We start from the raw sequence: 19,964 nt of genomic DNA, 5'->3' as shown, positions 1-19,964 counted from the left end.
GAATGAAAGCTCCTTGTAGATTCAGCTCTGATCATGGTGCAACAGTGTAACTGAATGATGACCTACATAGGTTCAGGTGAGTCCCCAGTAACTCACATGAAAATTTAGCAAATAGGCTTTTTTAAAGGAATGTTACTAAAAGCAATGCATATAATTCTGTGCAGATATAATGCACATGCAATAATGAAGGACTAACTGACTGCATTACTTACTTAGTGTAACAGCAGCGCTACTGGTTATTAAAGTGGAAGTAGGAAATTCCAGCGTTTACAAAGATTGCCAAGCAACAGTGATGGATTACGGGGCTAAAAAGGGCATTCTCTCTCTGCAGTAGTCTACAATATAGATAAGGTTGGGCATAACATCTTGATCAGGGGTAGTCAAACTGCAGCCCTCCAGATGTCCATGGACTACAATTCATGCTGGCAGGAGCTCATGGGAATTGTAGTCCATTGACATCCGGAGGGCCGCAGTTTGACTACCCCTGCTCTTGACCTTCCCAGCCAATCCCAGGGTGCATGGGAGCTCTTCAGATTTGCCCTCCTGAGGGAATGGCTCCTGCCTACAGAGCCTAGGAAAGCCAACCTGTGTCTTCTTTGAGGGGGAGCACCCGCCCCCCCCAACTGCCACCTTCCCCCTCTTACAGACAATGGGGCACACCAGCTGCTTGTCCCTCCCTCCCACCTACTTGACATGGAGGCTGCCAGCACGTGCATCCATGCCGCCTCCTGTTATCTCTGAGGCATGCCTGCAGGCTGAGAAAAGTCTGGACTAAACTGCAAACAGAGGGGAGGACCAGGGGGGAATGTCAGGGGGTGGGGAGGGCCCCTTAGAATTACAGCTCCAGACTAAAGAGATCAGTTCGCCTAGAAAAAATAGATGTTTTGAAGGGTGAACTCTCTGGTACTGTAATAGGGGATGCCAGCTTGCTGCTTACCTAATCCTCCTTGGCACAGTCCTGGGTGAGTGGAGAATGATAAATCAAAGATTATTTAAGATGTCCAGTTATAAACAGAAAAACACTGGGAGCATAACACACCTGATAGCACAATGGCAAAATGAGAGAAATAGGGTTTTGATCATTGACACTGCAATCCCAGGGGACAGCAGAACAGAAAAGAAAGAACAAGAGAAGATTACAAATACAAAGACCTATAAACAGAGTCAGCACTCCCCTGGGAGAAGAAAGTGACCATCATGCCAATTGTCATTTGAGCCCTTGAAGCAGTGCCCAGAAGTCTCAAGAAACACTTGGACGTGTCTCAAGTAACACCAGTTCAACTCCAGAAGACAGGGTTGCTTGGAACAGCAAGAATCCTACAAAGATACCTCTGCAATTTCCATGAACTTGGATAGATTTTGAACTGCAGAACAACATCTGCTAGTCAAATATATGACCATTTTTGGTGAAAAGGGGTGTTTTTTGTAATGCTTAATAATCCTGATATATCTTTTAGAAAATTACAGTAATGACCCAAAATAGAGATTTTTGTGTGTATTTTCAGCTTGGGAATTATGAAATACATACCCCTAGTGGGTATATATGTGCAGAACTGTTTTCTTTCATGCACTACCCATTGATATTGCAGAAGTAAATGGAATTAGAATTCAAGCCTCTGGGCCGTGATAATACAGCTTTGGAGATATCCTATTATTTGCAGAAATGAATCACTCACCCAAAACATTTCTAAAGTAGAAAACATCCAATTACATATATACATTCCTCCAGTTCTCATTCTGTATTTCAGTACCAACAATATAATGTTTTGATCTTTTCATTAGTCAAACAAAGTTTAACATAAGCCATAATTTTTTTCTTCAAAGCAAAGGGAGTTGGAACCTCATTGGGTGCCTCATGGATCAAAATTCATGATATAACATTACAGCAGCACTAATAAAGAAACCCTTCTGGCTGAGAAAATGCATTAAAGTAAGCAGTCCAAAAGCTGAGAAATTGGATAAGTAGAATGTAGTTCTGGGTAGCCAATTTTAGATTGCCATTGGCAATGGTATGATTCTCACCAGTCACTATATTGGTAGATCATGCTAAAATTGTAATAGAAAATGCAATTGAGCTAGACTAATGTAATAGATCACTATTGCCAAACATCATTTTAAGTGACTTGATTTCCATAATGAACAAATCTTTTTTTTTTTGGAGGAAGGGGGTTTAAATTTCCATAAAGATAAAGTGTTTATTTCTCTATGTAATGCCACAAAACTTTCTTTTAAAGCAGGAAGCAATAATGAATCTCAAATTCAAAATTAAGTTACTTTTCTCAAAGCAAAACATATCACATTTTTGGAGGGAAAAAACATTTGTCATTTTGCAAATTATCATTATGTTTATGAAGCTTCCAAAGCCAAATCAGGATTTCAAGGATTCATATTTACATTAAATAGTTCCAATTTTACTGCAACTCTGTATAACTACTGCTCTGGTAAGCAGGCTATGTTTAACTCTGTTGCGTCTGAAATTGTACATGTGTGCATATTTGGATCCTTTTTCAGACTATTATAGCCTTTTAGGCTTAATGACAAACTATAATGGATAATACTCAGCAAAACTGAAACATGAAACACACTATAAGTAACATTTACAGCATATTACATTTTCTGCAGATGTCTGACATTTATTTGCTAAATATGGCTTCCACCAAAAGAAACGGAAGAACACTGCAGAGACGTGATTCACTGCATTTAAAGAATCAAGGATTTTGACTTTTATATTTTGCAGTCATTTGTCTCACAGAACAGGGTTACCAAATTCGAAGTAGGACCTGTGGTTCTCTCAATATTTACATGTGAACTTCAGACTATAGAGATCACTTCCTCTGGAGGAAATAGCAGCTACAGACTCTGTGGCATCACATCTTTCCTTCTACAAGCCCAGCCTCCCCATGCACTGTCCACTGATCTCCAGAAATTTCCTAAGCTGGAGTTTGCAACCTTGTGCCAAAAAGACCTGTCTGAAAAGCAAATGGCTGTTGAGTGTGGACACTTTCCCCCCATAACCATCCTGAAGGAGGTGGCCTTAACCACACATGGTGGCTTGAACTCTTGGGAGATATCAAAGCCCTGCAGCATCTAAATCAGTTCTGCAAGGCCTGTAAAATGGAGCTGTTCCACTCGGGTTCTGGTAGAGCCCCAAAATAACTCCCACCAAGATAGGCTGGCTACACTGCTGGAAGGAGTAGGGGTAGGATGGAGAGGAAAAGGAAGACTGATTCCTAGCAAACCTCTGCCTGGAAATTTAGTTGTGGACACTAGTTACAGTTATATTGACTGACTGACTGACTGACTGACTGACTGACTGACTGACTGACTGACTGACTGACTGACTGACTGACTGACTGACATTGTGAATATTTTGTTTTCATGTTATTACTCGCCCTGAGCATCTGGAAGAGTGGGATACAAAGAAAACATTGTTGTTGTTATTGTTATTAATATTGTTATTATTATTAGCCTCAGGCAACATAATGAGCTGAGAGATGCACTGAATGGCTATGCAGCAAATTTTAATGCTCATTACTAGGGTTCTGCATGGCGGTGTCCGAATCGGCCATTCCAGGCCGACGCAGCCAGTGCTGTGCCGGGTAGGGGGAGAAGGAAGGCGCGGGCACCGGTGCTTAACTCAGCACACACACGCTGTTAATTGGTACTCAAAAATACATCGGATTCATGCTAAATTAATGAGTATGATATCTGCATTCTGTACATTTGATATTTGCTCCCATGTAAGATTCTGTATTAACTAGGAAAAATTTTACATGAACTATTTCTTTCCAGTTTTTATCCAGCTAATCTTAGATACTGCACTTCCTTTGCAGTACTTTCCTTTTGTTCTGTCTTAGCAGGTAAAATTGAGATAAACCTAGCTGAGACTTACCTCGGCCAAACACTGATGCAGCAGAGGGCTTGCTGGAAGGGAGAGGTGACCGGCCAGAGGCCGTTTATTGTGCACACTGCTGGAACACAGCGCACAGAGCGTTAAGGGCAGGGCAGGACCCATAGTGACTATTTAAGGTCCATGACTCAGTAGAGTAATTGGTTTTGCCAGTTCTAAAAGTCTTTATTATGGGTATGCAATAGGATATTACATACCCTAAAAGTCATCTGACATTTTTGCTCTTTGACTAGACAGACAATATCTAACTCAATGAAAGGCTTCCCAATAATTATTTTTTATCAAACTCCAATCTGATAGTTATCAGCAAAATCCAGAATCAGGTCAGGAGGCTCATTCTCAATCATCTGTCAGCAATTTGTCATGTTTTCTGCAAAAGGGGGAGTCGGGGAGAAAAAGGGCATATCTCCCAGCCAATCTCATCCCAGGGAAAAATTAGTGGAACTGCCATTGGCCAATCACAGTATCCTGTGGAACAATTTTCCTCAAACTGCTCCTCATGTGCTGCTAGCTGTGAAAAAGTCCCTTGCCTGGATCTTGTTTGACTATGCAGACCATGGACAGGACCGTGGACTTCTATGCTGGATCTTTGCCAGTAGTCCTATGTCTACAGATTATTTTGATATCAATATTATTATAGCAGCTAGCTTTTCCTTTTTCCTGATAGCATTAGTTATGCAGAGGACACACTTTGGTTTTCTGGGGTGAGAAGTTGTTATTGATATAATAGTCATATTTTATTTTAACTGGTGTTCATTTGTTGAGTCTTTAGTTATAAATAGGTAAAGGTAAAGGTATCCCCTGTGCAAGCACCGGGTCATGTCTGACCCTTGGGGTGATGCCCTCCAGCGTTTTCATGGCAGACCCAGTGCCTTCCCCAGTCATTACCGTTTACCCCAAGCAAGCTGGGTACTCATTTTACTGACCTCGGAAGGATGGAAGGCTGAGTCAACCTTGAGCCGGCTGCTGGGATTGAACTCCCAGCCTCATGGGCAGAGCTTTCAGACTGCATGTCTGCTGCCTTACCACTCTGCGCCACAAGAGGCTCTAGTTATAAATAGCGTAATTAAAAATAGCTTATCCAGAAATAATTTCCTTCATATATAGAGAAGAATGTCTAGGGCACCTTATTTTGTGGGTTGTATAATTGGACTCATTTCTCCAATTGACTTGAAACTTGGGTGTGTCTTTCATAGACAGAGAGGTCTAGGTTTGATGAAATTTTGGTGCCATTTGGTGGGGGGGAGAAGCTATTTTCTTGTAATTTTTACACACTGGGAACAATGGGGAGAAAAATGGCTGATGTACCTTCTTCAAGGGATTATACAATCAGATCTCTTTGCCCAATTCACTTAAAACTTGGTAGATCTTTATTAAAGTAGAGCTTGTTTTGGTGAAGTTTTGGTAACATTTGATGAACAAACAGATCCTCCAGAAAATATCTAATCCCCCCCTCCCCCATTTTCCCCAGTAGAAAATAATGGGTAATGAGCAGACATACAATCTGGAATTAATGGAAAGTTCCCTTACACACTCTTCCAATACACTAAACAGACTCCTGCTATTTAATTACAATTATTGTTTTGACCTTTCTGAAATTATGCTATGGGATTAAAACAATATTTTTTTCCAAATGCAAAGTTGCAGACTATGCTATCTAAATTGACAAGAATGAAAGTCATCATGGTAGAATGGCACTGTGTTCAAACCTGTATTCAAATCTAATTCAATTATGAACTTTGTTAGTTGCCCTTGGATGTAATTAACATGGATAATGTAAAGACAACATTAGAAGGCAAAAACCATGGCTACTGACATTAATGCTTTGGATGAAGGAGAGGATAGTGAGCATATATAAGTCAGAGACATGTGTACCCTTGGAGTTTTCAGACAGTCTGATAACCTAATCCAACCAGGCTAATGAGCCTTTATATTTAAAAACATATCAATACATCAATAATTTCAACTCACTGAAAATGGCAAAATGGTCCAACTTTGTACAATGGAAATCTGGTCTTAGCAATTTGTATTGGTAATTCCCTCAAACATGAAAAGAGAACAAAATATTCATAGCATTCTGTAGAAGACTTCATTTATCCTAATATGTTTCCAGAATAATCAATTTTTTAAGCAAACATATAGAAATTCAGATTAAAAACAAAAGGAAGTCTTACCATCTCTTCGATTAAGCCTTGCAAATCCAGCACTGTGACTACTGGACAGCTCTGATGAACTGCTGAAAGACGACTGAGGCAAGGCAGTTGCCAGCTGATCATCACAATTATCTGTCATAGAAAAAAAGCAGGCTTCAATCTCACTCACTAAAAAAGGTATGTTGTAAATTGTAATTAGAACAGAATACTGGTAAAAATCTGTACATGTCTTCATAGTTACAAACTTGGGGTCTATTATGTGCATCACTACTGAGAAGGCACTTTTTATTTGATTGACTAGCTTCAAAGCCTGTTCCTAAGAACGGGCTCTGAAAGGCTTTGGGCCACAGCTCGCAGCCAAATCAAGTGGGGCAGGCGGGGGCTGGGCAGCTCGTTAGCAGTGCTGGGACAGAGCTCCTTAGCAGTCAGCTACTCAGCTCCTTAGCAGTCCTTAATGAGCAGTCAGCGGGAGGTCCGTGTCAGCAGGCCCTCCACCACGATCCTTTGCCCAGGGCCCTCTTCTCCCCTTACCTGCGGCTGGCTCCAGGCACTGAGGCATCTGAGAGCAAAGAGGCTAGAGTCCAGGGACAGAGGGCAGGAGCCGCAGGGGAGGGCCAATCAGGGCAAAGCTGGCTGCACCCGGATTGGCCCTATTCCAACTTGGACAGCCGGACACGTCTCACCCCCTAGGCTGTTTCAGAAATATATAGAGGAACAACAATGGATAAGGATATGCCATCAGATTACCACAGTGTAATTTACCATGTTCCTCAACTCCTTCTGTGCTCCCTTGTTCTAAACTTACTTTGAAAATATAGTTCATAAATGGTAGGGAGCTCACTAGCTAGTATTTACATCTGCAGCAAATGACAACTGCCAGTACAGTTTTGGCTTGAGTAAGGACAAATTTTACCCCAGCTTTAGGTTCTGCTACACTATCAAGTTTCCAACCAACAATTTATTTCCAGAATTACTTTAAAAAGTGAAGTTTACATTAAGAATAGGTTAACCAGACTTCTTTTGTTCTGCCAGTGTTTGTTTGTTTGTTTTTGTGAATGTTTAAATGAATAAAGGACATGAAATCATTATAGTACAATTATTAGTATGCAAGTCTGGGGGGGAGTTATACAAAGAAACCACAGTGTTTCAGAAAACAGGATTTAGCAGCGGTCCACAATCAATGGCACATAAGCAAGCAGATTTGAATCAATAGTTTGGGTTGTTAAATCTTTTTCTAGCTCAACTGCTAAACAGGACAAGCATTCTTTCCCCATTTATATTTGCAAAAAATAAATTGAGAATCAATAAATGCTCTAGTTTTAGCTGAAAGAAGACTGAATGAAAACACACACAACCAAAGTGTAAGAAAATGTTACCTGGATTATGGTCTGCTGGCATTTATTGTATGGTAAAAGCAGGAAAATGATGTAAAATATTTATTTTATTTTATTTATTTGCCACCATGGCCTGTGAACCAGCACTTTTGATAAAGCAACCAAAAAGCTGAAAATGGCTAGATGGGTGAAGAATCAACATTAATGAATTCTGTCTTCCATCAAGAGCTGCATTCAGTGATCTGAAGTTCCACCTCCAAAACTCCAGGAATATTTCCAACCCAGGGGTAGCAAACCTCCAGGTGGGGCCTGGAGAGCTCCTGGAATTACAGCTTATCTTCATAGTATAAAGATCAGCCCCCCAGGCAAAAAGGGCTACTTTGGACAGGATTGTGGTAGAGAATAAAAATTTAAGGCCTCTCACACAGATTGTTGTTGAATTGAAAGACTTCAGGCCTACTGCACAGGAGACAAAAAAACCTCTGCAACAGCATCCAGTTTCATCTGCAGAATAACGCTGTGCAATGGCCTCAGATCTGCAGAGAGTTGCAAAGAAGAAATACACATGGCTTGGCTGTGTCTAACCCCTAGCCAGAGCAATATTTTAAGTGAGAAGGGGCTTTGTTCTGGCCTCCCTGTCAGCTGTTTGGCAGAAGGAGAAATCCCCCCCACACACTCAAAAGGAATGCCCACCCCCATGCCCTGAGGCTCCCCTGCGTTGCTCTTGGAAATGCCTCAGTCAGGGGCTGTTAAAGGGTCCTTTGCAGCAAGCCTGAAGGGAGGGGGAGGGAACGCACTCACCGTCCTCCTGCCAGCTCTGTTAGTGTTCTGAGGCAATTGAACATGAAAGTTAGGACAGCCTTGGGGTGAAAAGGCCTGGCGCATCCTGTCCAAGCCTTGGTTCTCATCCCCCTTGGCAGCCCTACTGACTTCCTTTCCCTGCAGTGGTCAGGAGCAGACTAGCAGCGATGTCTCCAGATTGCCCTTGGGTGGGCTGGGTGCGTGGATCGGGAGGTGCTTTGTGCCTCCCAACTGGATGGAACTCTGGTCTGTCTGGTGAGGGTCCAATCGGAAAACCCTCCGATTGGCCCCTCACCCGACTGGCTGGAATTCTTGTCAGTCCTGGGCCAAGGGGCCAATCATTGGCCCCTGTTTCCTATCCTGGACTCAGCCCACCCCCTTAACCTTACTGTTTTATTTATACCACTTCCCAAGTGGTTTACAGATGTTTGTTCCACCATTTTTCTCTCATTCTAATCCAACTTTCCTTATTTTCAAGCCTATACTTCCTCCCTTAAAAAAGCAGGGGGGGATGAGTCCAGTGATGGTGAACAAATAATTATTCATTTACTTTATTATACATGAGCTATGATATAATGCTAGTCTCTACAAGGGATCAATCTACCAAGAAGACTAAACAATCTTTAAATGTCCCGAGGCGCAGGGCGCCACGGACTAAATAAAGCAGTAAGGGCTGTTGGGGAGGAGTTAGGGCGGAACCTGTCCGGGATAAAAACTCGGAGAGGGCCAATCAGGAGCCGCGAAGCCACTCGGGGGCCAAGTGACCAATTGGCCACTTGGCCTGCCCCGGACTCCGTGCCCACACTCAGTCCCCACATGGCTCGCTGCTGGGAAAGGAGCAGGGCTGCCGCATCGAAGACGCAGCCGCCCTGCTGCTTTCCCGCCACCGAGCCATGGCCCTTCCCTACCTACAAGCACTCCCCGCGAAGACCGGCCCTGTACCCTCGCCGCCGCCCAGGCCCTCCCACGCCCTTCCGAGCACGACGACGATCGCCCATCCCCCGCAGCTGCCGCCCACAGCCCCAGCACACGATTTACCGCCTTCCCCGCCTGTCCGCCGACTTCACCGCGACCTCCACAGCCAGGCCCTGAGCGCCTCCGAATGCCAGCAACATCGCCCCGCCAACAGACACGCCGCAGCTGAGCTGCTCCGCTGCCAGCGATGTGTCTCCGCCGCTGCCGCACAAGCCCACCCGCTCGCCTGCCGCCTCCCCTCCTTCGACGAGCCATTGCCTCCACGCCAGGACGCCCCCCTGGACTACCTCGGGGACTTCCCAACACTTCCCATGCTCGCCGCCACTCCGAGACACCTGGAGCTACATTAGTCTCACCGCCTAATCGCCCAACTCCCACGCCACCACGACGCACCTCCGCCGACCATGCCCACACCCCAGGATGCCCCAAACATGGCTTCCGCACAGCGCCCGCTCGCTCCGGAGCCGTGAGCACGAACCCACCCTCCACACCATTTCTCCCTTCCAACCCCCGCCCTGAAAAACCCTACCGCGTTCAGAGGCGGCCAGGAGGACAAGGCCTTCTGCAGGCCCACCCACGCAGAGGCCTTTTGCTGTGCGGGGGAGGGGGAACAATCTAGCGCCCATTTTATTCCAATATAAAATGGGCTTTAGATCTAGTAATCCATATTGATGCAAACCAAATATCCCCTTCCTTTATTTGCATATGATGAACATAATCTTGTAAATGCATGAAAATCCCACTCCTGTATCATCCCACTTACATTTTTTTGGGTTGCAGTGTGCCAAATGGGAATTCCCCCAACAGTATATTGCTATAAAGTGTCTATTTCTTCCTCCAAGCATGAAAGAAGGCTTGCTAACAAAAAGGTACATTTTTGATGGATGGACTGACAAAGGTATCTACATGCCTTTAGCTACCATCCTAAATTTACCAAACAATCTGTTGTATACAGCCAGGCCCTATGTTACAATCGAATCTGCTCCAATCTCACAGATAGAGATTCTCACCTGAATGATCAACAACAAACTTCCTTGGAATTAAAGTACTCAGCCACTGTAGTCAAGAAACAGATTACCGAAGACAGAAAGGTACCAAGAGAAAACCTGTTGGAAGACAGACCCAAAAGGGACAATTACAGAACACCACTAATGGTTACATATAGCACTCAACTCAAGACAGTACAGCGCATCATCAGTGACTTACAACCTCTACTGGATAATGACAGTTCTCTTTCCCAAGTACTGGGAGGTAAACCTTTTATCTCACACAGACAGCCCCCCAATCTCAAACAACTCATCACCCACAACAATGCAGCATCTAATATGAACATGGGCACTGGTATTAGAGCTTGCAACAAGCTCAGATGCCAACTTTGCTGCCACATACATTCCAATGACACAATCACTGGACCTAACAACATCACTTACACCACATTCACTTGCTCATCTTCTAACATTGTATATACCATTAAATGCCAACAGTGCCCCTCTGTTCTCTATATAGGGCAAACAGGTGAAACCCTCTGCCAAAGAATTGATGGACACAAGTAGAATCATAGAATAATAGGGTTGGAAGGTACCTCATGGGTCATCTAGTCCAACTCCTTGCACTATGCAGGAGACTCACTCACCTATCGCTCATCCACTGTAACCTGCCACCTCCTTGAACTTTCACAGAATCAGCCTCTCCGTCAGATGGCTATCTAGCCTCTGTTTAAAAATCTCCAAAGGTGGAGAACCTACCACCTCCCGAGGAAGCCTGTTCCACTGAGAAACCGCTCTGTCAGGAAGTCTGACATAAAAAAATCACAGGACTTAAAAACCTTTAGGGGAGCACTTCAACCTTCCAGGGCCTCTTCTCCATGACGGAGAAGCTGATGAAAACTCACTAAATACATCATTGTTTTTCTGATCTCTGCACAGAAGAGTAAATTTACTCCGCAAAACTGATTTTGCTCTGCATGGTGAACTGCCTCTTCAGTACTTTAAGCGTCTTTTAAGCATTGTTTCTGAAAGAGACTTTTCACTGATTCATTTCTCTCCTGCCTGCCTCAAATGTGCTATTAGTCATGCAGAGAAGCTCCTTTGGTTATGCAGATTAGTGACTGCATTAGAGAACAAAGCAGAGTTCGCAAAACTACAGGGGGCAGGGCTATGAATTGTTCCATGCAGAAAGCATTGCAACATAGTTTTTCAACAGACTATATTCAATGCAGAACAACAATAGTAGTATAATAAAACAGTCTAAACTGGTTGTTTTTTAAATTGTTTTATTTGGCTCCATGCAAAATACCTCCTGGACACTCAATAAGGGACCTCAAAGTAGCTGTTTTATTGCAAAGGAACTTCAAGAACAGACTAGAAAGGAAGATTGCAGAAATGCAAGTTATTACAACACTCAAAACAATGGAATACCCTGGACTCAAAAAGGACATAGGTTTTTATCTCACTATGCATACTTGTTGTTGTTGTTGTTATGTGCGAAGTCCTGTCCGACCCATCGCGACCCCATGGACAATGATCCTCCAGGCCTTCCTGTCCTCTACCATTCCCCGAAGTCCATTTAAGTTTGCACCTACTGCTTCAGTGACTCCATCCAGCCACCTCATTCTCTGTCGTCCCCTTCTTCTTTTGCCCTCGATCACTCCCAGCATTAGGCTCTTCTCCAGGGAGTCCAGGGACTATGCATACTAACCTCATTCAACTCTTATATCCACATTCCTTACAATCCCCTCTTCTTTTTAATTTATTTTATTTGGGACAGTGTGATGTTAGTAATATGTATTGTAATTTTAAATATAATTCTCTGGTCTCAGGACAAGATACTTGCCAGCACAGCTTGTCACTTGCAGGGATGCTTTCACGCTTGGGTGGAGACGGATGGGGCCAGCAACTAGTCTCTTTTAATTATTTCTTTTCACAACTGGGAAGGTGTCTGCCATTAATTACCTATGTGAACTCAAAAGGACTGATTAGTTGTGTTAGCAATATGGCTTAATTTGGATATTATGACAGAGTTTACCAATTTGCCACGATTTATTTTTTGCCTTATATTTCCACAATTATGATGGTTTTTAATTTAATCTGAGGAAGAGTGCATGCACTCGAAAGCTCATGCCTTGAATAAATCTTTTTGGTCTTAAAGGTGCTATTGCTCTATTCTTGTTATAATCAGCATAGTAAGGGATCATTCAAAAGTACAAGTCTCCATCAGCCACAGTCTGAAGTGATAGTCTTCTCTACCATCTCAGAGCTCACACTACATTACTGCATGTTTGGATTTAACTTGAGAGGAAAGGAAACCTAGGGATGAAAATTAATATAGAGGAGATGGGCATCAGGTAAAGAAGACAAGCAGCAAAAATATCTAAAAATCCATGTATTGATTGATTGGTAATAAGATGCCAGATCTTCGGCTACAGTCACTTTCTAAAAAGCCACAGTCACTTTCAAAGACAGCGCAGGTACATGTCTTCCAAACATTCTCAGATAAAAATGGGGACAGATCCCTGTTCTTACTCTTTAGATCACTTCAGAAATCCTATCATCATCTTAATCACTATGAGCTCTCTTTATAAAAGGGAAATGGCCTTGAGAGCCAGCCCTGTCTGGGCTTGAATGGACTGAGGACCAAACCAGGCGCACATAGAGAACCTGGCATGCCCCAATTCAGCAGGCCCCTAGAGGGTCCACCCCCACCAAGACAGCCACCTGTTGCTTGGGGAGCCTGCTGGCCACACACCACCTACCCACTAAGGGAGAGCCCTCAGGGCATGCCACCTACTGCACCACTGGCTCATCCCCCATGAGCCCAGCCCACCACCAGCTGCTGCCACTGGGAGCCACCCACGCCAGGATCCGCCGGGAGCCAACGGGAGCATGTTGCTGAGAGAGCCAGCTACAGCAAGAGACGCCACTTCTGTCAGCCTGCGGGCACACCAGCCAGCTGTGGCGGAAGCCACGGGTGGCAGGAATGCCTGCCCCCCTGAGCCCACTGCCCAGGTGGCTGCCCACGGTGGCAACCCCCCCAGCACTCCAAGGCCCCACCCAGCAATGGCTCTTAGCACTCACAGGTGATGCTGCTACCAGTGGGAGCTGCTGACTCCCTTGGCCCACCGCTGAGGGAGCCACCCACACAGGGAGCCACTTTCCCCCAGCCCGCAACAACGCAAGCCAGCAGCAGTGGGAGCTGGGAGCAGCCGGCACGTCCCTGCCGTTTTCCTGATGTGACTCCTCACTGCACAATGCTGCCCGCACTCAGCAACCCCCTCCCCCAAATCCCAAACCTACGGCTGTACTAGGACACACAGGTGTGCAGTCTGTGGCAAGGTGGGCAGTTGCAGTGTGTGAGTGGGGGGGGGGAGGGTGCTAGCGCCTGTTGCCTGATGATAAGCAATGGGCTTTTTGCCTAGTTACCAAATATTGCTGAAAGTTCTTCTCCCCATGTAGTATTCATTTGCTCCACAATAATCTAAAAACTAAGAGGTTGGTACTTCTTCTGGCAAGGATACTACAGAAAACCAAAATTGTCTAACCATGTGTTATCAGCAATAGAAAATACACCTCAGCAACTACAGTGTCTGTTTACCAGTTTGTCTGACAGTCCAGTGTAGCATGCTGCCTAGATTGTTGGGGAAAAGATCTTAGACACCCAGGTTCAAATCCTTGTTCTGCAATGAAATTTTGCTGGGTGATGTGGGGTCTATCAAACACGCAATCTAACCTTGTTTGCAAGGTTGCTATGAGGGAAAATGCAAAAGAGAACTTGATAGGTCACTTTTTGTATGAGTAAAGTGCTGTCACGTCGCAGCCAACATACAGCAACCCCAGCAACCAGCTTTCAAAGCAACTGAGATGCCGAAGGGGGTTTTTGCCATTTCCTCCCTTCCTCTGCAGAGTCTTCCTTGGTAGTCTCCCTTCCAAGACCTGACCCTGCTGAGATCAGACTATGCCATGCCACCTACTCTAATGTAAGCCACTTTACAGGGTATAAATGGAATATTAATTAATTAATTAATTAATTAATTAATTAATTAATTAATTAGATCTCTATACTGCCCATATCTTTGCAGCTCTGGGCGGTTTACATTGAACATTATATAACTTATATAACATGGAACGATAAACAGACTGTAACATCAAAGCAACTTTCAATAAAGTATCAAAAGATTACAAATCCACATTACAATATAAATAACACAATTAACAGTAACATTGGGAAGTTAATTCTTTCAGTCATGGGGGGGGGGCGTCTAGGTGGACCAGCAGGTGTTCTAAGTCGGTTGGTCTCGAGCGAATACCTGGTGGAAGAGCTCCCTCTTGCAGGCCCTGTGGAACTGTGGAAGTTCGGGCAGGGCTCTGATCTCCTCAGGAAGTTCGTTCCACCAGGTGGGGGCCAGGACTGAGAAGGCTCTGGCCCTTGTTGAGGCCTGACGTGCTTCTCTGGGGCCAGGGATCCACAGCCAGTTGGAGGTGATGGAGCATAAGACTCTTTTGGGGATTAAATTAGTTAGTAGTTAAAATACATTTTAAAATGGTGCATTGTTGTATTCTAGAAACAAGAAGAAGAGTTGGTTTTTATATGCTGCTTTTCTCCAGCAGGAGTCTCAAAGCAGTTTACAATTGTCTTCCCTTTCCTCTCCCCAAAACAGTGACCTGATATTACTGCTCAGTCAGAACAGCTATGCTATGAATGGCCCTAGGTCACCTAGCTGGCTGCATATGGAGGAGCGGAAAATCAAACCCGGCTCACCAAATTAGAAGCCACCACTGTTAACCCATATTTCAAGCTGACAATGATGCAACCGTAGTGCCAGCAGGTATTTCACTTGAATGATTTAAATCATAACTTTCACTGAATGATTCAAACCGTAACAATACTCAACAGCAAAAATTTAAGAATGCATTTCCCAAATGAAAAAAAAAGAGAAACAAATGGGGATATTGCTTGATACCAGAAAAAGAAAAACTATCCCATGTGGATGGGAACAGCTGGGGCAAATAAGAGTTTTAGGCAAATTACGAGTTACATTCATATAACATGGATAGAGCCTCCATATATATTCCACAAAGTGCTGAGGCTCATTGGGATGCTAACGTGCAAAGCGCTGGTAGCAAAACAGAAACAGAACTGCAGACTTCAGGCCTGAAGAGAGAACAGGTTGCAAAGTTGACTTAAACTGTCTTGAGGGAAAAAAATTAAAAAGAAGGCAGACAGTTGCTTGTGGTGCCCATGGTGCCAGGGGCTGATGGAGCGGTATATTGACTTTACTTATAATAGTATCAGTTTAAAAACCCAGATGTCTGAAAATGAGTGAGCCAAAAGAGGAAAGTGAAAAAAAGAGCGTTGCATGGGAGCGGGGGGCGGGGGGGGGGGAGTAGGAAAAGCTGAACATGCAATTAAAAAGAAAGGCCTGAGGGAAGTAAGATGCAGACATGAGAGAGGCTGGATCAACATATAAATATTGACCCATCAGATACATTAAGGCTCATTAAAGTTATCTAAAGACTAATTCTTCAGCCTACTGTAATCTTAATATGGATTTAATGAAATCAGGAAAGTATTACATTTCTTGCATGGCAGCAAAGAATTTATATGCAAAATACAGAGCAGATGATTTAGCTTGTTTTCTTTCTTTTGAATACAGAAACGGTGATAATGCTTGAGAGACTTAGCTTCAATAACTTTCCAATAAAATGAAATCTATTTGTACCCAGAATGCCATACTGCGTACAAAACCGTACATTCTGCATCATGTGACATCTCAGATGAACCACAGATATAAAGTACCCCAAGGACTGAGGTCAATAGCTAACGATAACACAAAAGTGATTGCAAGATATTGACATTTAAAATGGTAATACACGCAGGTAATTGCTGGATGCCATCTTGAAACTGATTACTTGGACAATTAATTTGGTAAGGTAGCAATTAAACATATTTAAATTGCATTTAAATTTAGACCCTAAATTTCAGGAATTGGAAAGTGTACTTTGAGTCAGTCATTGTCTCTCAGCCTAGGATTCTTGTGAGGATAGTAGGGAAGCAAAAATCCATGGAGGATGCCCTAAAAAAACTCCTGAAACCTGTAAGAAAACTAACCTCAGTAAGGCATTTTAAAATCCAATGTGTGAAAATGTCCTTTATGTTTTTAAAGACTATTGCAATCATCAGAGTGTGTGTGTGTTGTTTGGTGTAGAATATACATGCTGAGGCATGGCTCTGAAGGATGATACTTATCCACTCCAGAAGTATGGTGGGTTTTTTTTTAAGTAGATGTTCCCTGTACTTGTTTTAAACAGCCTGAAACTATAAAACATTAAGCCTTTTATCCCTGTTGCATTGTATTTCTAAATAATTCATATAGGCTAGGTTTTTGTGATTAATATGGCGGGTATCAAATAAATGCCCAACCACATGGAATATATATCTGGGCCCAGATTTGGCATTTTATTTGTTTGTTAAGCTTACACACCACCCTTCCCCACAAATGGCTTGCGGGAGTTCACAGCAATAAAATCAAACATCCATTAAAACATCCATGAATCCCTTGGCGAGGGAAGAGAACACAGTACAGGATTAAAAAGGGGGATGGGGGGGAAGATGGAGGGAAAAGGGGAGGCCCAACTGGGTTATAAACCACCATGGTTTCAACCATAGGCCTGGTGGAAGAGTGCCATTGTATATCCCTGCAGAACTTTGATAGCCTGGATGAATTGGCATCTCATTCCACCAGGACTTCTCTAGGGCCAAATCATAGAATCATAGAATCATAGAATCATAGAATCATAGAATCATAGAATCATAGAGTTGGAAGGGGCCATACAGGCCATCTAGTCCAACCCCCTGCTCAAGGCAGGATTAGCCCTAAGCATCCTAAAGCATCCAAGAAAAGTGTGTATCCAACCTTTGCTTGAAGACTGCCAGTGAGGGGGAGCTCACCACCTCCTTAGGCAGCCTATTCCACTGCTGAACTACTCTGACTGTGAAAAACTTTTTCCTGATATCTAGCCTATATCGTTGTACTTGAAGTTTAAACCCATTACTGCGTGTCCTCTCCTCTGCAGCCAACAGAAACAGCATCCTGCCCTCCTCCAAGTGACAACCTTTCAAATACTTAAAGAGAGCTAACATGTCCCCTCTCAACCTCCTTTTCTCCAAGCTGAACATTCCCAAGTCCCTCAACATATCTTCATAGGGCTTGGTCCCTTGGCCCCAGATCATCTTCGTCGCTCTCCTCTGTACCCTTTCAATTTTATCTACGTCCTTCTTGAAGTGAGGCCTCCAGAACTGCACACAGTACTCCAAGTGTGGTCTGACCAGTGCCGTATACAATGGGACTATGACATCTTGTGATTTTGATGTGATGCCTCTGTTGATACAGCCCAAAATGACATTTGCCTTTTTTACCGCTGCATCACACTGCCTGCTCATGTTTAGTTTACAATCCACAAGTACCCCAAGGTCTCGTTCACACACAGTGTTACCTAGAAGCGTATCCCCCATACAGTAGGCATGCTTTTCATTTTTCTGACCCAGATGCAGAACTTTACACTTATCTTTATTAAATTGCATCTTGTTCTCATTTGCCCATTTTTCCATTGTGTTCAGATCTCGTTGAACTCTGTCTCTATCTTCCGGAGTAATTGCCAGTCCTCCCAATTTGGTGTCATCTGCAAACTTGATGAGTAGTCCCTCCACCCCCTCATCTAGATCATTAATAAATATGTTAAAAAGTACCGGGCCAAGCACCGAGCCCTGAGGTACCCCGCTACTCACCTCTCCACAGTCTGATGAAACACCATTGACAACAACTCTTTGAGTGCGGTTCTCTAACCAATTCCCTATCCACCTGACTATCTGAAAATCCAGATTGCAGTCCTTCAATTTATCTATCAGAACATCATGGGGAACCTTGTCAAAAGCTTTACTAAAATCCAAGTAAATGACATCAACCGAATTTCCCCGATCCAGCAAACCTGTTACTTGGTCAAAAAAGGAAACCAGGTTGGTCTGGCAGGACCTGTTGGAGACAAATCCATGCTGACTTCCTTGGATCACCAAATTGTCCTCCAGATGTTTGCAGATCGCTCCCTTTAATATCTGCTCCATTATCTTCCCCACAACAGAGGTCAGACTCACTGGTCTGTAGTTTCCCGGGTCATCCTTCCTCCCTTTTTTGAAGATCGGAATAACATTTGCTCTCTTCCAGTCCTCCGGGACATCTCCAGTCCTTAAAGAGGTTCCGAAGATGATGGACAAGGGCTGTGCAAGTTCTCTGGAAAGTTCTTTGAGTACTCTCGGGTGCATTTCATCCGGACCAGGGGATTTGAACTCATCCAGTGCAGCTAAATGCCTCTCGACAACCTCTCTATCCATGTTAACCTGCCACCCAGACACTGTCCTTTGGCTATGGCCATCTCTAGATGTGCCTAAACACTTTGACCTGTGGGAAAAAACAGATGTAAAATAGGCACTAAGCCTTTCTGCTTTCTCTGCATCTTCCGTTAGAGTTTGTCCATCCGCACCCAACAGTGGGCCTATTGCCTCCTTTACTTTACGTTTGCTCCTCACATAACCGAAAAATCTTTTCTTGTTACAATGGGCTTCCCTGGCCAATCTTAGCTCACTCTCAGCTTTGGCCTTTCTGATGATTGATCTACAGTGCCTAGTAACCTGTAGGTACTCTTCTTTAGAGCTCTGTCCTTCCCTCCATTTCCTGAACATTTTCCTTTTCTTTCTTAGTTCCTCTTGAAGTTCTCTGTTCATCCAGATAGGCTTCTTAGAGCTCCTGCAGTGTTTTCGTCTTTCTGGGATAGTCATTGATTGAGCATGCAATAGCTCCTGTTTGAGTAGCGCCCACCCTTCACATGCTCCCTTCCAGCATTCTCGTCCATGGTATGACACTCATCATGTCTCTGAGTTTATTAAAGTTTGCCCTACGAAAATCCAACATCCACGTCTGGCTACAAGCTTCCTTGGCTCCCCATCTCAAAAGGAATTCTATGAGGACATGGTCACTTCCCCCTAGGGTCCCCACCTCCTTCACCTCATCCACCAACTCTTGCCTGTTGGTCAGTATTAAGTCCAGTATGGCTGAACCTCTTGTGGGTTCATCTACCATTTGATAAATGAAATTGTCAGCCAGGCAGGTCAGAAAGTTGCATGACTGAGGACGCTTCGCAGAGTTTGTTTCCCAGCACATATCTGGGAAATTGAAGTCACCCATGATGACAAGGTCCTGCCGTTTGGATATTTTCTCAAGCTGCTCACAAAGTGCAGCATCCACATCCTCTCGTTGGTCAGGCGGTCGGTAGCAGACACCAACCACCACACTGTTTGTTTTCCCCTCACTTATTTTCACCCAGATGCTTTCCACTGTAGATATGCTCTCCTCCACTAGAATTTCCTGACAGGTAAGCCCTTTCCTCACATACAGTGCCACTCCTCCACCTCTTCGATCTATTCTGTTTTTTCTGAACAGTTCATATCCATCCACCATTACATTCCAGTCATGAGAATCATTCCACCAAGTTTCTGTGATGCCTACTAGATCATACCTTTCCATCAGCATGAGAAGTTCCAGCTCTTCCTTTTTATTGCCCATGCTTCGGGAGTTAGTATAAAGACATCTGAATCCTTTTACTTTTGGTTCCCTATGAGCTGGCCTTGCCGGTTGGGCTGCCTCCGATCGTTTTCCTTCCATACACTCCCTAAGTTGATCGTCTCCTTCCCCTAGTGGCTTTAGTTTAAAGCTCTCCTGATGAATCTCCCCAGGTTCCTGCCAAA

The 19,964-nt window shown here is 44.0% G+C and overlaps 1 protein-coding gene across 1 annotated transcript in view; it reads right to left on the bottom strand.

The window, feature by feature from the left end:
• Window positions 1–19,964, bottom strand: part of CNTNAP4 (contactin associated protein family member 4) — a 255,571-nt gene that overhangs the window by 185,373 nt on the left and 50,234 nt on the right. The window contains exon 2 of the mRNA XM_077344522.1: window positions 6,085–6,195. Within this exon, the coding sequence (XP_077200637.1) occupies window positions 6,085–6,195 (111 nt within the window). The remainder of the gene's footprint in view (window positions 1–6,084; window positions 6,196–19,964) is intronic.

The sequence above is a fragment of the Paroedura picta genome, chromosome 7 (genome assembly GCF_049243985.1).
Source record: "Paroedura picta isolate Pp20150507F chromosome 7, Ppicta_v3.0, whole genome shotgun sequence".
Taxonomy (NCBI): domain Eukaryota; kingdom Metazoa; phylum Chordata; class Lepidosauria; order Squamata; family Gekkonidae; genus Paroedura; species Paroedura picta.
The sequence above is the reverse complement of the archived record's forward strand: the minus strand, read 5'-3'. Positions and strand labels throughout refer to the sequence as shown.